Source organism: Vitis riparia, chromosome 14, assembly GCF_004353265.1.
Source record: "Vitis riparia cultivar Riparia Gloire de Montpellier isolate 1030 chromosome 14, EGFV_Vit.rip_1.0, whole genome shotgun sequence".
NCBI lineage: Eukaryota > Viridiplantae > Streptophyta > Magnoliopsida > Vitales > Vitaceae > Vitis > Vitis riparia.
The window spans coordinates 7,708,149-7,728,521 of NC_048444.1; the positions used below are offsets into that span (position 1 = coordinate 7,708,149).

General features: G+C 35.0%; 2 protein-coding genes and 1 long non-coding RNA gene across 3 annotated transcripts; 2 read left to right on the forward strand and 1 right to left on the reverse strand.

Annotated features, from left to right (window-relative positions):
- Positions 1–2,359, forward strand: LOC117931345 (probable galacturonosyltransferase 9). The gene is made up of 3 exons (XM_034852302.1): positions 1–354; positions 435–1,628; positions 1,746–2,359. The coding sequence occupies exons 1-3, from the start codon at positions 193–195 to the stop codon at positions 2,019–2,021; spliced, it is 1,632 nt and encodes a 543-aa protein (XP_034708193.1). The 5' UTR covers positions 1–192; the 3' UTR covers positions 2,022–2,359.
- Positions 2,360–4,810: 2,451 nt separating this feature from the next.
- Positions 4,811–8,607, forward strand: LOC117929940. The gene is made up of 2 exons (XR_004653826.1): positions 4,811–5,429; positions 8,241–8,607. It is a non-coding gene; the product is annotated as an uncharacterized LOC117929940 (long non-coding RNA).
- Positions 5,642–6,377, reverse strand: LOC117929939. Its single transcript, XM_034850387.1, has one exon. The coding sequence runs from the start codon at positions 6,206–6,208 to the stop codon at positions 5,774–5,776; it is 435 nt and encodes a 144-aa protein (XP_034706278.1). The 5' UTR covers positions 6,209–6,377; the 3' UTR covers positions 5,642–5,773.
- Positions 8,608–20,373: the final 11,766 nt, after the last annotated feature.

Sequence of the window (20,373 nt, forward strand, 5' to 3'; positions counted from 1 at the left end):
TGGCGATTACCAGACACTACTCATCAATTATTTTATTCTTTGGTCCGCACACACGCATTAAGTAACGGACGGACCCGATTGTCTGAGATCCATCACACTCCCTGTACTTGTGTCTCAGCTTCTTCTTCTGCTCCTCGCTTACCAAAATCTGGAATCCAGATCGGGCGATTCGCAGTCGGTGTCGTCAATCCAATGGCGGTAGCAGCTCGAGGCGGGCGAGGATCGTTCGGCGGCGGCGGTCTACGCAATATCGTCTCGTATCGCATCTTTGCCTCCGCCCTGTTCACTATTCTCTTCATCGCCACAATCTCCGTCCTCCTCAACACCAATCCAGCTCCTCCATCTCACGACTCTGTAAGTTATTACTTTACTCTCATTCTCTCCAGATGGCATTAAAAACGGTTGCGGATTCTCACACTCTGTGGTCGGTGTAGGTGATCCCGAGCTCCGGCAACGCCTACATGCAACGGACCTTCCTTGCCCTCAAATCTGATCCGCTCAGGACCCGACTCGACCTCATCAACAAGCAGGCCAACGATCACATCACCCTCGTCAACGCCTATGCGGCCTACGCCCGCAAGCTCAAGCTCGATATCTCGCGGCAGCTCCGAATGTTCGACGATTTGGCGCGGAATTTCTCTGATCTGGCGGCACGGCCTGGACGGAGGACGGCGCCGGAGGATGAGGTGGAGGGGACGGGGGACGAGGACCTTGTGAGGCAGTTGGAGAAGGAGGTGAAGGACAGGGTGAAGATCGCGAGGCTTATGATTGCTGAGTCGAAGGAGTCGTATGATAATCAGATCAAGATTCAGAAGTTGAAAGATACTATTTTTTCTGTGAATGAGTTGCTGGTGAAGGCGAAGAAGAATGGGCAGGTTGCAAGTTTGATTGCCGCGAAGTCTATTCCGAAGAGTCTGCATTGTTTGGCGATGAGATTGGTGGAGGAGAGAATTGCGCATCCAGACAAGTATACGGAGGAAGAGGACAGTGCTGAGTTTGAGGATCCGAGTTTGTACCATTATGCTATATTTTCGAATAATGTGATTGCAGTGTCGGTGGTGGTGAATTCTGCGGTGAAGAATGCTCAGGAGCCATGGAAGCATGTTTTCCATGTGGTATCGGATCGAATGAATGTTGCCGCCATGAAGGTTTGGTTTAAGATGAGGCCGGTCGGAGGAGGAGCACGTGTGGAGGTGAAAGCAGTGGAGGATTATGCGTTTTTAAATTCTTCATATGTGCCGGTGCTTAGACAAATGGAGTCAGCGAATTATGGGGATAATGCAAAAATAAGGAACCCCAAGTACTCATTGCTGAATCACCTTCGGTTTTATTTGCCTGAGATGTACCCGAAGCTGCACCGCATTTTGTTTTTGGATGATGATGTGGTTGTTCAGAAGGACCTATCAGCCTTGTGGAGGATTGATTTGGATGGAAAGGTGAATGGGGCTGTTGAGACTTGCTTCGGCTCATTTCATCGCTATGCCCACTATTTGAACTTCTCGAATTCTGTCATTAGGGAGAAGTTCAACCCCAAGGCTTGTGCCTGGGCATATGGGATGAATATATTTGATCTTGACGCTTGGAGGCGTGAAAAATGCACGGACCAGTATCATTATTGGCAAAACTTGGTAAGATCATGTTTGCTTCTAGTTTTGGTCTTTTTTGTGTTTCCGTATTTTGTTTAGTCTTGTTGGAGTGGTTGAGTTGAGTTTGACAAATTGTCTTTTTGTGTGTCCTGTGATTAGAATGAGGATGGGACGCTATGGAAATCGGGGATGCTTCCGCCTGGCCTGATCACATTTTACTCAACAACAAAATCATTGGACAAATCTTGGCATGTACTGGGACTTGGGTACAATCCAAGTATTAGCATGGATGAGATCAACCATGCTGCAGTGATTCATTTTAATGGAAACATGAAACCTTGGCTTGATATTGCCATTAACCAATTTAAGAATCTCTGGACAAAATATGTGGACAATGATATGGAGTTTGTGCAGGTGTGCAATTTTGGGCTCTAGATGAGTACCTGTACCACCCCAACAACGATGAGGTAACAGAGAAAATGAGTTGCAGTAATTGTTCATTCCGGGTTACACATTCTTTCAAGGTTTTGGATGCCATCATTAGTTGTAATTCTCAGGGCGAAGCTCAGTGGTGGTATCATTGTTTTGCTTTCCATGGTAAAAAAAAACTCATAATTACTATTTTTGTTGTTTACTAGTTTTTAAGTTGTCTATTATGAATTGTAGCCAATCAGCTTGGATGATGTATACGCAGAAATGATTTTTTTTTTGTATAAGTTTTCTCTACCAATGAATTTAGTGACCCGAATGGCAATATCTTCTGAAATTATTCACCCTTTCTTGGAGTAGGTCTCTGTTATTATTTCCCTATCTAATCATAATCCATTCCAAAAACAATGTAGTCATATAACAGGACAATTGAAATGGGCTCTATCGATGTTTTATTTGACAAGATAGTGGCATATGCTATAAATTTTATCTCTCAAAACAAGAAATTGATGTTTTGAATAAGGGTTATGTCACTTATCTCACCTCAAGTTTTGGCTAAATACACCTTACCCTTATTGATTTGAAATTTCATCAAATACATCCTCTATCCTTTTCATTTATTATTTTTACTCAACTCCCCTCTCACTCAAAATAGGAGAGGTTCCTTTATCCTTTTCATTTGTTATTTTTACTGAACTTCCCTTTCACTCAAAATAGGAGGAAATTAACCCTTTGAATAATGATGAAAAATATAAGGGAGGATTTGTTTTGAACTTCATAGCTGTGCCTTAACTATTGGCTCTCGAGGTCTCTTTTACATTAAGAATTATTTTATTTTGTTTTTTAATAAGCCTCTTTTACATTAAGAATTATGCTATCTGAAGGATCTTTGAGGGTTTTGGAGCTATTAGACTGTTATCTTTTTGTTGGATCAAATTTTTCTATAGGATCTGATGAACGTAATTCTCAACATTTAATTACTTCTTTTTTGATATACTTTTATTTTGGGAATCTAGGGTTTACTGTGAAAATTCTCAACAAATTTTTCTAGATTTCTTCTTCATGAATCACCAATTTGTTTGTCATCATCTCTATAATCTGATTTCTTCTGTTTTCACTGAGAGATTTTTTGTTCTATTTTTATCTTAAATTTATCTTTCTTTTTGGTTGACTTTATTAGATAGAACACCCTCTTCTATGTGATCAAATTACTCTGAGAAATTTATCTTGTTTGTTAACAATCTCTTCTATGTGAACAAAAGTTTAATCTCTTCCTTTTTCCCCACTACCCCCTTGACAGTAAGAATCTAATTTCTATAAATAATCTGTGAATTGTCTGTCTCAAATTTTCTTTTCCCCTTTCAGAATCACAAATTGAGGGTTTTTTTTCTCTTTCATGAATTATGTTCACACCATCCTAATCTCATAGATGTTTTGGAGAAAAATGCTATAACATAATATTTAAGGATTTCCTGTATGTGAGACTTACTCTATTGGTGGACCTTTTTGAAAGATGCCCATATTGATCGCTTTTCTGGTCATCTTCAGTTTTGTTGCTTAAGAACATGAGTGGTTGATGTTTGGGAGCTATGAGAAGTCCGAACAAGTTCTTCTTTGAGTTTCTCAGATCTCTGTTCATTTTTATACCAAATTTTGGATTTGCCACTAATTGGTATTCTTATGATGCATACATGGAAACAGATGACTGCCTTCTCAAACCTCAGCAGAATAGGACTTGCTGGTTTTTTTAAATGGTGGTTTCCTCATTTCTGTTTCTAACAGAACTGCCTTCAAAGTTCATTAAACTGCCAATTGAGCTATAAACAGAAAGTGGGTCTTCCCTTGTTTGCCTTCCTGTTTCCAGAAATTATTTATTTGTTCTATCCAAAGGTCATGTGCCATAAGTTCATGACCCTGCTTTTTAATGCTGGGATCCCCATCAAAACCCTTTTGATTTACAAGGAGCTGTGACTTTAGTTGGCCATGGTCATGGGGGTGGCATGAAAGCTCTAGAGAGAGAACCCATGCTGAATTGAGGTTTCTGGAGCTCAGAAAGTTTTAGGTGGTGAAGAGGGTATATCATGGAAATGATTAAAGGTAGAAAGCACAAAAGAATACTTGGGATTTATTGGTGTCTGTTGACAGTTATAAAATGAGGACCTACAAAGTGTTAGTTTTAATGGAACTAAGCAAGGGCAATTACTCTTCTTAAATTTGGTGAACCAGTTCTTCATTGGACTTGATTCCCATTTTGACTGTTTTCCAAGTAGATTCCTTGAACTCTGTTTTATCAAATAATGCATTCTGATTGACACTTGAAATTTGTGATTTATAGCCGAAACAGATTGCTTGGAGTAGATTTTTGCAACTGATATTAGCATGTATTGCACTTGTAACAGCTGTTATTCTGTTATTTTTATTTTTTATTTCACTGTTGATTAGGTTTTAATATTATTTAATATTTTCTTTTGTTTGTTTTGGAAAAAAATATATTAAGCTAATTTGTAGTGAGAGAGTATGCATAAGGTACAAACATTGTAACATATATCAGGAGAGTATTATATAAGGTTCCCCAATGTTATTGCTGTTAAAGCGGTCATTTCATGCCTTGCAGGAAACAATTAATTATTCCCCCAACATTTTGGAGGGTTTATGGCTCAGGGGGTGGGGGTTGGGGATTGGGGATTGTGGGGTGTGGAATACCGAATACCAAAGAGAGGAACCTGTCTCACAAAGATCAAACTTGAAATTCCCTACTTTGACACAATTGTAGTTGTTTGGTGAATTGATTTTACTTTGCAAGTACAATATCTTTACTTATTTCTCAATGTTATTCATTAATGGCAGTTTTTAATGCAAAGCAGGTGAGGCAATACCACAACTTGACAGGTTTTAATGCAAGGCATGTTTTTATTTTGGTTTTCTCCTTGTTTTTGTTTTTTTTTTCCTCTCTGTTTTGTTTTGTTTTTTCTTTGTTTTTTTCAGGAGCAAAAGTATGACTTTCTAGATTATGATTTCAATTATCAGAACAACAATAATAGTGATTGTAGTGTATGTGCTAAAATATTTTTAAAGTTGAATGTACAGCCTATACCTTATGGTTGCCATGCTGTTGCACTTGCACCCATCTTTGCATGATTAGGTATAATGTAAGAGCGAATGTTCTGTCACTAAAAATGCCTTTTCTGCCTCTCATAGTTGGCATTTGTCTTTCTATGTTGGTATTTCTTCTTTCTAGCATGACACACATTCTATTGGTTCATAGCCATACGCATATTCGGTGCATTATTCTCAAGAAAATTTTGTGGCAGAGATCATTTTCTCATATTTGACATGAAATCTGCTGAACATCCAACCCCCCCACCCCTATCTCCCCCCCCATCAATTGCTGTCTGCTGCTTATTGCAAACCCAGGTTTGTATTCCCTTCCCTCTTATTGCACTTCAGATTGTATGATCTATAGCCTAGGTCCAGATTTAAGTACACAAGAGTTGATTGCAAAAATACACAGCAACCGAAACAGAAGGAAATTCTAGCTTATGCTGACAAGATCAGGAAACTGCTCCAAATCTCAATATTTTGTTCCTTTGCTTGCTTACATGCATTTCCTAGCTGATCTTACCACTATGCTTATTGAAATATGGCACTGAAAGACTAGAATTATAAATATATGAAATGTGGAATCACAGAATGCTTCTATTCTTGGAGAAGATCTAGATAGAAAATACATGCGTTTCTTCATTTTTCCTCTGTAAATTTTACTTACTTGCCCCACGTTGAGTGTGACTGCTGGCACTATTTCTCCTGAGCACCAAATCTTTCTTCTCCTTTTTTGAACTGCTTTCCCCTCCTTTCTTCTTCTCTTGTTTGTTTCCTTTCTTCCATGAAGAATACTTGATGTTGTCACCCCTGTCATGCTTGAAAGGAGCCATGCCCATACCATGACTATCTTGCCCATTCTCACATGCTTGTTCATGATGACTTGGCCCAGATGAAGCATCGGAAGCCATTGAGTCATCACTGCCCTCATCCTTACCGTCACCATAGTTGAAGTTGGTGATGTGAATGTTGTTATCATCATCATTTCCACTGCATTCTGAATCTCCTTCATGCATGGGAGAGGCAATGTACATTGTCCACCCAGATTCGCTGCTGCTACATCCTTCTGTACCTGGAAAATGTTTGGGCTCCATCTCTCAAGTTAGAGGAGAGGAGAGGAGAGGAGAGGAGTGGGTTATGATCAGTGGTGATTCTTATTAGCTATCTATGGGATACCCATGATGTTAATGTCTTTTAGCCTAAGACAGCTACTTCGAGGTAGGAGAGATAGATAAATCCCTTTACGGGAAGTAGAAGAAAACTTTTAACTCCTCTGTACCTGCTATCACTATTAATACTCTGATCCAACTAGCAGGAGACAGCTTATTGTGGCTTAAAAAATTAGGTAAAGGAAAAAAGATAAACATACCCATCTCAGAAAAGAATAAAATCCAACTTGTTAAAGTGGATGAACGCTTGATCATATGGTTTGATATCTGAAAAAAAAAAAAAAAAAATATTCATCCTCACTTGTGTCGCTGTCATAATAAATAAAAAAGCAGCTTATAATGCAGGAGACAGATGAGCCCATTCCACAAACCAGAGAGAATATAAAACCCATGTCCATTAATGTGTTAGGGCAGAGCCTCTTCACTTTCCATTTATCTTTCATGGGTATTGTGAAGCCTATCCACAAACTGGAAGAATATGAGATCCCCCCATGTTGTTATGAGTCTCATGACAGCCTCTTCACTTCCTATTTATCTTCCCACACCCTTTAGTTCTCTGTCTTGTCATCAACTTAGGTGAGCCTTTTTTGGATGGGTAGATGGGTATGGAGGAGATGGGCCTGCCGACCCTCTCTTCTGCTTCTTCTATCCTTCCCTTGTTTGCTGGTTTTTGTCTTTTTAAAACCGACTTTTGGACACGTGATTGGAATAGTTTATGTCAATTGCTCAGGTTAAGTCCAACTCAACATGAGCATGAACCAATGAGTCAATTTTATCCAAAATATGTTATCTGTAACAAACTGAAAAATGAAGGGATCAACCTAATGCTACTCATAAAATGCTTAGTCCCTCAAACTGGAAAGATAGCTACCCAAAAACCTATGACAAATATGTCGACTCCACAGCCAATCTACAGCCAAGAGCTAAGCATAGAGCTGCCCAGGCTTCAATCCAATCTCACTCACTCTCAGATTTTGTAGAAATAACATAGGATGGGCTAAAAACCCACAAGAAGTTACCAAAATAGAATTATTTCAAGATCGTATTAGCGTCAAATTTCATTCATAAACATAACTTTGGATACAAACCCAAGCATTTCATACAACATGGATCCAATATAACCAAAGAGGCTTCCAAATCACCTCGGCGCAGAAATCTTCAGGCAAACAATCAAAACTGGTAACCTTACATAGGTAGTAAGGTTAATTCTTAGTCCCCGATGACCGCAGTTTAGATGACCTGAGAAATTGCACAGCCGGGTCAAATAGAAGAAGACACAATTCAGAGCTACAAGGGATAACCATGTCAAGAGTCCTCCTGTCCAAACTTTAGCAAACATTAAACTGCTGTTAAGCTTGTTTGAAAAACCAGCATACTCAGTTATTTCATGGTTTAGTGCTTGTGGACCTCTTGAAACGTTATCATGATGTGTAAGCTTAATCATAAGTTCCCATAGTGACCACTAAGGAGAAAAATCCACCTTACCTAAGAATACTTAAAGCTGAGCTTGATTTAAATTTCGCTGCAACTATTGATATCTTCCCAGATACAAATCTCCATGTTTTGAGAACTCTGAAATATTATTCCATATCATGACTTTAAGACCTTGGTAAAGTACATTTACCTCATACACTTAGTCCCATAAATTATGAAAATACTTAGATGGTAACACCATGATTTTATGCTCATAAACTTGGCAGATGTACCAAGTTTTGAAGTCTGTACACAGACGTGAAAATCAGACTCAATTATTACGCTTTGTATGCTATTTCTACTGATGCGTTTGTTGCTTTTTATGTGCTAGCTGTTGACCCTAAGGATGCGGGTCTCCGCAGTAATAGTATGACCCAGAATACAGAATAGCCTGAGGATAATGTTTATAACTTGTACAACATTTAAGTGGGAATATCACAAGTGTCTGCCACGATTCACAGTTAATTTCATCACCTTTTTGCAGGTCAATCAACTGCACCATCATTTACTTTTGCGTCTCCAAGCCGCCGCGCAGACCCATTCACACTAGCCAACATTGAAAAGTACTTTGTTTATACATATATGTCAGCAGCCTTATGAAATTGCAGTACAAGCCATGGAGGAGAAGAAAATACGGGAAAAATGTATTTGTATACTCTCTGCTGATATTGTCCCACTCACAGTCCCTGAGTTCTCATGTTTTTATTGTCCAACAAGGTATAATTTCACAAACGAAGGAAGGGGAATTTGTTTTGATTCAAAGGCAAAAGCACGGGTTAAATGTTACACTTTGTAGTATGACATTTGGATGTGGGAATGGAAGATGACAAAGCAAGCAGAAGTGGGCTTAACCATGTCCTTTAATTATAGGGAGAAAAAGAAAAAAAAAAAAACAAAGTGGATTGCAGATGATTGGAGACTTGACAAAAGGAACCAAACAGGAAACCATGTTGAAACAAACATGCTTTGCTTTGGTTGTTCTGCAGACTTTACTTTCACCCCAGAGAAAGAGAGTTTGGATAAAAAGATTGTCTACATTAATGGGTGGAAAACTGTTATCTGAAATAGTTTCATTCCATGGGAAAAAGGTTCATGCTAGGGTTAGAAATGAATATTAGTGTTTTGTCAAAATTGGTTGCCCATCCACCTCCATGCCCTTAATGATACACAAGCTATCATACATAACTAGTTCTTCAAGACCTATCTAGAGAAAGAATTCTCTTCACTAAAGTTTGTGGCATATCCCATGGCCATTATCATCATCCTCGCTACAAGCAAACCAAAAAATATGTTGGTTATATGTGCATTAGCTGAACCATAAAACATAGAAACCAGAACGGGTAGGATCGGGGAAGATCGAACCATTCTTGTAGATGTCTTAATTGATCATAAGAACACGTCCATTCATACTCATCATTTTACATATTCCCGAAAAATGCAAAACAAAGAGAAAAAACTAAATAAATGAAGGGAAGAATGAAGGATAGAAGAAGTCATATAAGCTGGTAGTCCTCTATCTATCCAGCTGATGGTAACAAAAAGAAACAAAAAAAAAAAAAAAAAAGAACTCAGACTTGTTCATCAGAGGCTGTAGTTGAAGCAGCAGGGACTGGTGTTGCCAAGTAGGTGGGGTTTTCATCTCCGGCCATAATGACAATTACCCTCGGCAGGGTGTCTGGCTCTGTGCAGAAGGTCTTTGGGGGCTTATCTTTGTCATGATCGGGTGAAGAAGTCCTCTTCTTGTGTGAGCAGGATAGAATGATGAGTGCAACCACTATGAGGCCTAAGATTAGAGCCAACCCACCAAAGAGGTATGGGAATGGAGAATTCCACCGCCATATTTCACTAGAGGAGCTGCTGTTTGCCGGTCTCATCTCTTTCTCTGTGGGTTTTTTCTTTTCTGCAAGTGCGAAGAAATGAGGAAGGTGAGTGGGGTATTTATAGAGGGAAAGTTTGAATAGTGGAGAGCATTAGGACACTTCATATTACTGAAGAGCAATTGGTCCCCAAGGAAGATTCTCTTTTGTGATTTATAAATCCTGTCTATTTATGGGGAAAATAACAGCTAGCTTTCAATTCCCAATCCTGATATAACCCCATATCATAAATAATTTTCTTTTAAGTATTTGTTTTTTTATGTTTAATTTTCATTATAATACATAGAAAAAATAAATAAATATGATGCTTGCTTGTCACCCAACATCAGAGTTCCAATCATTTTCACAAGATTATGAAAAAAAAAAATAAGATATCATGTGATTATTGAAAGAACAGAAACTATGAAAATGACCAGCTTGCCTAAATACCCTATCCAACCCAGGTGACTAGAACAGGGAGCAGTGGCCTGATCTAATGATAATAATTTAATATTGTTATTGGGTGTCATTGTATTAATACACTGGACCCTACGAAAAAAAGCTGATGATCCACTAATGGTGGTAAAAAAGAGAAGAAAGGAAGAAATCGACTCTTATGCATTGGAGCTTTTTTGAAATGGTAATCACATGTTTAATACTTTTCTTATGTTTGGCTTTTTGTAAAATTTGATAGAAAGAATATAAAGATAAAAAATAAAGCAATTATTTTATTATTTAACATTTTTTTAAATATTTACTCGAGACTAAATATAACTTTGAGAATTAAAAATTTTGGATCTACTTTGTCATATCCAACATCAAATAGAAGAAAAAAAATTTATAATGTTATATAAATATAAGTTTTTTTTGACCTTATAAATGTATTTTAAAATTATGAGAATTCTATTGAACTCAAAACGGATGATATCTACTATTTTTATTCATGGAGGGATTGATTATATAGCCGACCATAATAGTTGATGGAAGCCATGAATCATGATCCACTTAATATAGTCGAGCTCAAAAGGTTGCATCTTACTGGTGTGGTACATATCTATGTCCATTCAATCATGTGATCCAATAGTGGTGCACACCCATGTAATCTTGAGAAAGATTTTGTACAAAAGAAATAGAACCATGCTGTGATCTCATGTGCTTGCAACCAAAGAAAATGTGTAAATATATATATATATATATATATATATATATATATATATATATGTTTGCCACTGAGGAAGATCAAGTGAAGACGTTTCCTTGCCTTATTCGCATTCTTTAATACATTAAACAAAATCCATGAGAGCCACGAGAGCCTCCTCACCCTCCCAAGTCCCAACATTCTCTAGTGGCCTTTTGCCACCCAAATACTTCCTCTTTTAATTTAGATTTCAACATTCCATCTTTTCCGTTTTCCAAATGTAATCATTGAAACATCTTAACGTAGCCGAGCCGTCGCATCCATCAGCCCAAGTCCCCACATTTTTCTCCTTTTTTGTTTGTCAATTTGAGAGACCAACACACTTAAAATGAGGTGGAAATGTATATGACCCAATACAAAGTTTAATGCTATCATCTTTACAAAATGCAGACACTGTAACTTGTTACAATTTGATATTGATTCTCACACGAGAAAGAGAGAGAGGCCTTGAAAATTTAAGTGAAACCCCAAGTTATGAGTCTTCTATAATCACTCACAAGGCCAAGACAAAGTGTTTTATTTTTTAAAAAAATTTTCTTGCATTAGACATTCAAAATCTTTACATGTGAACAATTCTTCTATTAGATGAACATGAGAGGTATGATTATGAATTCTTTTCTATATATATGATAGTTGAATTTGTAGGAGGAAAAAAAACAATTCAAGTTCTCATATGCAAACAACTTTGGTTATGTTTGGTTTTTGAAAGTATCAAGGAAAGAAAAAAATATTAAAAAAATTATTTTCTCGTAAATAGTTTTGCAATAAAAAATAATTAAAAAATTAATTATAATTAAAATTAGTTAGAAAATTATGTAGTTTTAAATTATTTAATTTTTATATCATATGATTGAAATAAGTGAAATATGTTTAAAGTAAGATATAAGAATAATTTATTGATTTTATTTTTTTGTTTATTAAACTATTTTTCCTCTTTATTTTCTTTTCTTTGCATTTTCTTTCAAAATTTTTAAGAACCAAACATAGTTTTTATGAAATCAAGATTTAGTTAATATTAGTTTTGATGATAACAAAATAAGGTTTAAAACTAATAGTTTGTCCTAAATGTGTTTAAATAAAGAATATTTCTAAACTTATAATTATAAAGACAAATCAAGTTAAAAGAAAATTAAGAAAAATGAGAAGTCTTTAAAGCAAAAGTGAAATGAAAACCATCTCTTTAGAATCATTTGGTAAGATTGTTGGTGCACTAGGTTCATATAGTATTACATTTTTTATTTAAGCACTTTAAATCAAACTACCTAAATTGATTTTATTCTTTTATAAGTTGGATAATTTCATATTTTTTATTAAAACCCTAAACCTAATCCTTCCTAAACTTATTTTAAGGGGTTTGTAAAATTGAATATAAGTTGTTAGAGGTTCTAGGCCTCAAACTAAGGCCTTTTATGTATTTAATTGCAATTGGTTGAGTTGAGGTAGAGAAAAACTAGTTGAGCCAATTAGGCTTGGGTGGTCAAAGTGCCTCTTTCTTTTCCAATAGCATATATTCAACTAGTAGAGATTAAACCTCAATTGACCGAGGATCGATTGAGCCGATTGAGCAATATTAACTTCAACAGCTAATGGTCAATTGACTAATTGATGTAAACTGGGATTAAGTCGAGCCACTATAAATCTCAAGTTTGCATTTGTCTCTTCCATATTCCCTTTATTTACTTGTAATTATTTTTATATTGATTTTTATTATATTATTGTTTATCTTAGCACCTGTATTCTATAATTGCTAAATTTATAAAAAGTGATCATCATCCTATTACCCACCTTTAAAATGATTACCTAAGTTTGATATAATTAGAATGCTAAAAACGATAATATGCCTTTAAGCAGGATAGTTCAAGGAAGGAATGGAAGAGTATTTAAAAAATGACCATACAAAGTACTAAGCATCATTTTTATACTCCCCTAATTGTGAAAATGAAGGCATATTTGAAAACAAAACAAATTTGAGTGATTTATATACGAAGGTGCTACCAAGTGCTCAAAGAAAAGAAAGAATGATTCGCCCTCTACAAAGTTAATGTGAACTTGTCTTTTAAGGGGGCCCCAACACCAACAATCTCCCTTCTTGACTGGCCACTTGGGAGCCAAGTGTTCACCCATTTCCTACTCAAATAATATTTTCTTTTAGAAAAATTATTCATCAATTTTCTTTCTTAGCATATTTTAATTTCCTTGGACCCTTTTGTTGTATAATTTATTAAGGTTATTGCAGTACATGTGAGTCAAATAACCCCAGAAGCTTCAAAGTAAGAAACACGTGTATATGCTCTTAGTAGTATAACTAGAACTTCATCCAAAGGAAAGATTCATATTCTCATCACTTTGCTTACCCCCATATTTCACTAATTAATCTTAAATTATTTATTGTAAGCGTGATGTGTTTGATTTTTCAACCATCTTTACCTAATCATTTCTATAGTGCCTTTTTTCAATCTTAGGAAAATTAATTTGATTCAATTTAATTTTATTGACGTTCAAAAGAGCTCAATCTTCCTATTGCTAAAAGACAAAAATAATTTAAAATTAATAAACATACAAACATAGGTCAATGGAAGGAACAAAAAAAGTTAAAAAATGACTAAGTCAAGTTACCATGAAAATCTGGTGCACTATTATAATTTCAAATGATAAACATAAAGACATATTTGAAAGCATAAGAATTTCGACTAATGTACACAAATGCTAATTGAACGGTACCACAACTATTCAAACAAGAGAGAGTGATTGATTGATATTCGAGCCTAGATTTGATCTATTTATAGTTTCACCTCATTTATTGATATCTAATTTCTATTTTTATTCAATAATCTAAATTTAGTCATACATATAAAAAAAATTGAGATTTAAAATTTGATATTATATTACACTGGTATTGAAAATGCTAAATTTTTCTTTAGATAATTTTGAGAGTAGGATGTGAGCAAGTGAAAGAGAAGATTCATTCTCTAAATATACTTTATTAAAAAATATGTTGTGAAAGATATAAGAGAGAGTTTAGGTTTTGTTAGGATTGGGGACTTCTATGGAGGAGGACTTGTTCTTTTTTTTTTTTGATTGAAATGAGGTATTTATGGAGCTTTCTTATTAGTTTCTTGTGAAATTTCTTGCTTTTATGGGTCTCTTTTCTTTTTGTAAGATTGGTAGTTTTATGCCTTGAAGTCATGATTTTTGACTTGTTTATATGACATGCCTATACAAGAAAATTATTTTCTTTTAATAATTTTTTTCTATTTTTATTAAATATTTTCCAACAATCAAATATAGTCTAAAAATATGTAATTTCTCTTAATCATATAAACAACTTAATTATTAAACCATGACGGTCGCTTCAAAATTTTTAACCGCTTAGAAACTAGGGGGTATCATTAAATCAATTTAAAGTCAATGTGAGTTTATTCTTGAAGAACAAGTTAATAGATCCTTTGGTTATCCTAATGGAGCACCTAAGATGAAAAGAATTGGAGCAAACCCACTTGAAGTGCCAGCTTTAGATTATCTGGGATGCCTCTTTTTACTTACTCTTCTCTCCATTTTCAAACCACGGTCTTCAAAAGTTTCCTGCTCCAAAAATTATACTCGAGATGCCTCGTCCCCCAACCTTATCCATTCCCAGCTGGTGCTGTACTAAACCAACATTTCTGAAGACCAAGACCCATGTTGAAAGTCGATTCCTTTTCTCTTAACTCACAAGCCACGAATCTTAGTACAGTAAAGTCCTTTAGAACGGTTCCCAAAAATTTGTTTTGAGAACGGTTGATTGATTTAAAAAACAAAAAATAGTTCTTGAGAATCATTTCCAAATGTACTATCCTAAGTTATTATGTTGAACTTTAGGTAGCTCCTTTTGGATAGTAAAAAAGCAAGGGATCTCCAAAATTTATATTGCCATTGCTGCTACTTAGACACCAAGTTATTGGTTGATGACACTGCAGAAGGGGTTGCTTGTAATCAAGAATTATAGTCCTTTGGGTACTACATTAAACATAAGCTTAATGTAGAAATTGTTTGCACCATAACATCATATTTTTCTTTAGCTTGATATGACATTCAGCTACTGTCAAAGTTTTTGCTTCCAATATCCAAACATAGGGTGATCCGAGTTTTCTTAGCTTTAGGATGATAGATTTTGAAGACACATAAAATGATTTGGGGTACTAATTCATATTGTTCTTCACTGAAGGGAAAAAGAACTACTTATACTAGAAAATAATAAAACAGAAGGATACACAACTAACTTACAAGATAACATCCCCTCTAACATAAAAAATTTAAGCATTGTTTGGTAATTACTTTCGAAAATAGTTTTTAAAAATTATTCTGAAAAACAATTTTTGAATATTTTTTTTATATTTTGTAAAATAAAAGTTTGTTTGAGAATTTGAAATGTTTTTAATTTGTTTTTAAAAATAATTTTTATATCTACTATTTTATTTTTAATCAGTCTTCATGGTTGCATAATTATTTTTTAAAACAACCCCTAAAAACTAAATGAAAATAAAAAATGTTATCTAAAAATATTATATTTTTTGTTCATAAGAACAAAAAACAAAAAAACAAATTTCTAACTAGCAAATGTATTTTCATTTTTATTTTTATTTTTGCCTTGGAGAATAAAAAATTATTTTAAAAAAAAAATTACAAAACAAACCCTTATATATACTTGAGAGTTCTGACAAAGTACACAAAAGCCTACATTATGAGGAGAATATAAAGGACTTCATGTTTATTGTAAAGGATGATACTTAGCTCTGACTTGCTCGGGGGGTTGAAGCCATGAGCTTTGTTGGAGTGCAATAATACTTCTTCTAAGCTCATAGATGAGTCATTCAAATGATGATTTTTAGAAAAAACACGCAATTGATTTTTTAATAAGATGGTCAGAGTCCAATCTAGTAGTTGGCATCAGAGTTAAAGGTCATGACCCTCAACAGTGATTCTCTTTAAGCCAAAGAATGATTCTATCAAATGATGACTTTTAAAACAAAACCTTCGTGTGGGAGAGGTATGGTTGGGTGCAACAATATCCAACAAAACAATGTGCTGATAAAGGAGGATTAAATGTACTACAAAGTGAAATTACCGTAAAGCATTTCTTTGATATTCCAATAAGTGAAAAAGTTTGTGGCATTAAATAAATGTTTTTTTTTTTTAATTAATCAAACCCCCCGCACTACTCCCATTTCAACCTCTGCACTAGAAACATGGGCGCCTGTATCTATGTTGACACAATGGCATCATGAAATCCTAGTAATGGCCCGATCTGAAGGGTAATACAGTCGTAATATTGGATTTGATGATTGTGTGCGGTTGAATGGTCTATAAAATGAAGTCATGACCCACTAACCATGTCAACAGTCAACACACAGGAGAAAAAGAGAAGAAATGATCATTATGGTGTGTGTTTATTGTCAAAGGTCCTCATGGAATGATGGCATATATGGTAATGACCCACTGGACGATCCCCTATTTTCCGTTCTGCCCATTGATTCTGAAATTAAGTTTTATGATCTGTATTTTTCCGGATTGTTTGCGTTTGGTCTGCAGTGGATGATCGATATATAAGGTTAGACTCTCGCAAATGAATACATAATTGAGGGTGCATGGAAGAAAACGTTAGTGCTAATGGAATAGATTTATAAAAGACAATGATATTAATTATTTTTCAGCAATTTTTTTGTCTTGAATTGTTAAGTGACAAGCACAACATATCCTTTGAGTCATCAGAAAAGTTTGTCAGATAATAGTGTTAGAATTGATTTGACCTTCATGTATGGTGTATGGTGTATGGTGATTTTTCCAGAAAGATGTCAATCACCCAGTGCGTTTCATTCAAAATGTAGAATGAACTTAATTACTTCAATTACAACTTAAATTATAAAACTTGTTTTTTTTTTTTTTGGAGAAAGTATTAATCTACCCTATGTTAATTTGTTTAATAAAATAGTTAATGTTTTTCTTGATGAAGTACTTAAACATTTTATAAAATAAAATAGGATTTAGTTCACAAGGAAATAATATTTATTAGAATAGTCAACAAATCCCACTTTCTTCCCTTTAGTTCGTTGATGATTGCAGGGATCAAAAACTCACCATCCCAAAACAACACCCTTCAAACCGTCATACCATGGAACCATCTCGACAAGGGTGAAGTCATGCTATGCCTGGAGGCAAATGCCCCCCTCAATTTTTTTTTTTTAAATAAAAATAAAAATGCTTTTAAGAAATAGATTTTGATCTCATGCCCAAATGCATTTAATCAGTAGATTTTGTCTAATAAAGTTCATATCTCACTCCCCTCCTAAACTCTTTCCTTGGCTTCGCTAATACATCTCGAGAAAGTAAGATACATGATAAGCCAATTGTTGTTCTAAGGGTATCAAACAAAGGAGTAGCCCAAAACACATAAGCAAAGAATAGAATGAGGAACTGGAAACTTATTAGTGATAGGCTAAAGAATGACGATGCACTGTCTTCGAAATAGATCCACCCTCCTCGAAGACACACTCGGTGCACTAGGTACCAATGGTCTATCTCTAGGATCTAATAGCCAGTGAATTTCGCCTTGGGTGCACTCTATTGGCGAGACATGTACAACTTGAGTTCAGAAAATATTCCTCTAAATAGATGTATAAATGCATCAAAAGGATGGTGATGAACACAAGTAGAGAATGTTGCAAAGCGCTAGAAGGCTTAGAAGAACTCTCCAAAATTGGTGAATTGAGAGTTGATGTGTGAACTACTTTTATAGGTCACTAACATAGTCCCAACGGAACTCTACTTACAATCGAAACCACTAACACAGTCCTAATGAGACTCTTCCCAAAGAGTTGGATATACTAAACCACTAACCTTGGTCTCCAAAAGAAATAGTCCACTAAAAGACTCGACTAAAATAAAAGACTAAGTCAAACGGAATAAAATTAAGAGTGTATTTGGTAGTGATTTTAAAAAGTTTTTTTACTCTTTCTAATACTTGAAAAATAAAAATTTCCAAGTATTAGAAATGTCAAAAACACTTTTTAGAATCAATGCCAAACACACTATAAATTTTAAAAAAAATATTTTGAATTTTGTAAAGATTAGTCAAGTTTGTGCGCATATGCAGGGTTGTGCGTATATGCCTATTCTTCCCATTAAATATTTTATTCTTAGTCTTAGCAATTTCAGCTTGGCTATCACAACATATAGATACGGACGAGATTGGTCTTGTCCATAAAGGAATATCTGCTAAGAGGTTTCTAACCCACTCAACCTTAAAACTTGCCTTTTCTAAGGCAATAAATTCATCATTTCTTTTAAGGTCTTGTTTTTTCTTTTTGCTACTCCATTAAACTCAGGGGAATAAGGAGGAGTAGTTTCGTGATTGATCCCATGATCTTCACAAAAAGAAATAAAGGGGTTGGATTCATACTCCTCCCCTATCAATTCTAAGCCTTTTAATTTTCTTATTTAGTTGATTTTCCACTCCATTTTTATACTTGGTGAAAGCATCTCTTGTTTCATCTTTGGTTCTCAAAAGATATACCCTTGTATACCTTGAATAGTCATCTATGAAAGTTATGTAGAAACTTTTACCACCTCTAGTCATTGTATTTTTTAGGTCTCCTAAGTCACTATGTATTAAACTTAGTAGATTTGATTCTCTTTCTACTGATTTGCAAGATTTCTTTGTGGTTTTAGATTCTACACATGATTCACATTTTCCATGGTTTTCTAAGCATAGGGATTAAACTCAATTCAACCATTTTCCTCATATATGAAAAGTTCACATATTCTAATCTACCATGCCAAATATTGCAAGAATCAACTATGTAAGCATAAGAAGAAGATGCATTGTTATTGATAATATCATAAACATTCAACATAAATGAACCCTGATTACAGTAGCCCTTCCTCACAAATACATCATTCTTGGTGAAAACTATTTTATTAGAGTCAAACAAGATCCTCACTCATGCTTTCACAAGCATAGATACTGACACCAAGTTCCAACAAATATCTAGCACATGAAGAACATCATTGAGGGTGAACACTTTTCCAAAGGTTAACTTAAGGAGAACTTTTCCTTTGCCAATCACTGGGGAAGATCTAGAATCATCCACCAACACTTGTTCCTCTCTTTCCTTTACAGTGGTATAGGAAGTAAAGACACTTTTGTTGCCACAAATATGTCCGGTAGCCCCATAGTCTACCATCCAGTCCTTCATATTGGTAACCAAGCTCACCTCAGAGGAGACTACTGTTGTGATCACCTTTGTCTTTGCCATATTTGCCTTCGAATTGGAATTCTTAGTTTTCTTCTTATAGCGACATTGAGCTGCATGGTGTCTAGACTTGCCACAGACAAAGCAATCACCTTTTTTTTAATAGTTGGGTTTTGGACCTTGTTTGTTGCATTAAGCTTAGTCTTAGAGTTTTGTTTTCTAGACTTATTGTTTTTGGGTTTGAGTTTTTCTTTTACTACATTAGCCTTAGAAGATAGTTCCTTAGTTTTCTCAACATTGTACCTATTTCGATTTTGTTCGTCAATCCTAATATGGATTATGACATCTTTTAGAGACATTTGTTTCCTTTTATGTTTCATGTTATTTTTGTAGTCTTTTTAAGACTTTGGAAGAGTCTCTACTAAGTAACCAACCATAAAAGGTTTGGGTAATTTAATGTCTTTAATAGCTAAGTCATTAATCAACAAGTGGTAGTCATGGATTTGAGATGATACATCTCTATCCTCAGTCATTTGAAAATTTCTAAAATTCCTTATGGCATATTTATGAGTTCCTACATCTTCCAAAATATATTTTTTATTCATTGCATCCCAAATTTCTTTTGCAACTTTATATTGACAATAAACATAAAAAAGTTCATTAGAAAGGGTACTAAAAATAACATGCCTAACTTGTTTATTACTATTTCCCAACTAGGCAACGATTCAATACCATCTTTTGGTTTTAAGTCAATCAAAATGTGTCCCAAGTTCACTACATCAATTGTTGAGAAAACCCTTTTCTACCATTTCTTGAAGAATGTCCAATTGAAGGGATCAATCTTAGAGGTGTCAGAACGTGTGTGAACTAGGGTAACTTCCATTGATATATTTCAACAATGTTTTTCTAAGGGTATTAAACAAAAGACTAGCCCAAAACACACAAGCAAAGAACAAAACGAGGAATTGGAAACTTATCGATGATAGGCTGAAGTGTGACAATGCATTGTCCTTCAAATAGATCCACCCTCCTCGAAGACGAACTTGGTGCATTAGGATACTAGTAGTCTATTTCTAAGATCCAAAAGCTAATGAATCTCATATTGGGTGCACTCTATAGGCGAAATATGCATAGCTTAGGTTCAGAAATATTCCTTTAGATAAATGTATGAATGTAATAAAAGGATGGTGATGAACACGGGTAGGAAGAATTAAAAGAACTCTCCAAAATTGGTGTATTGAGAGTTGAGGGGTGACCTACTTTTATAATCCACTAACACAGTCCTAACTGGACTTTATTTGTAATCGAAACCACTAACACAATCCTAATGGGACT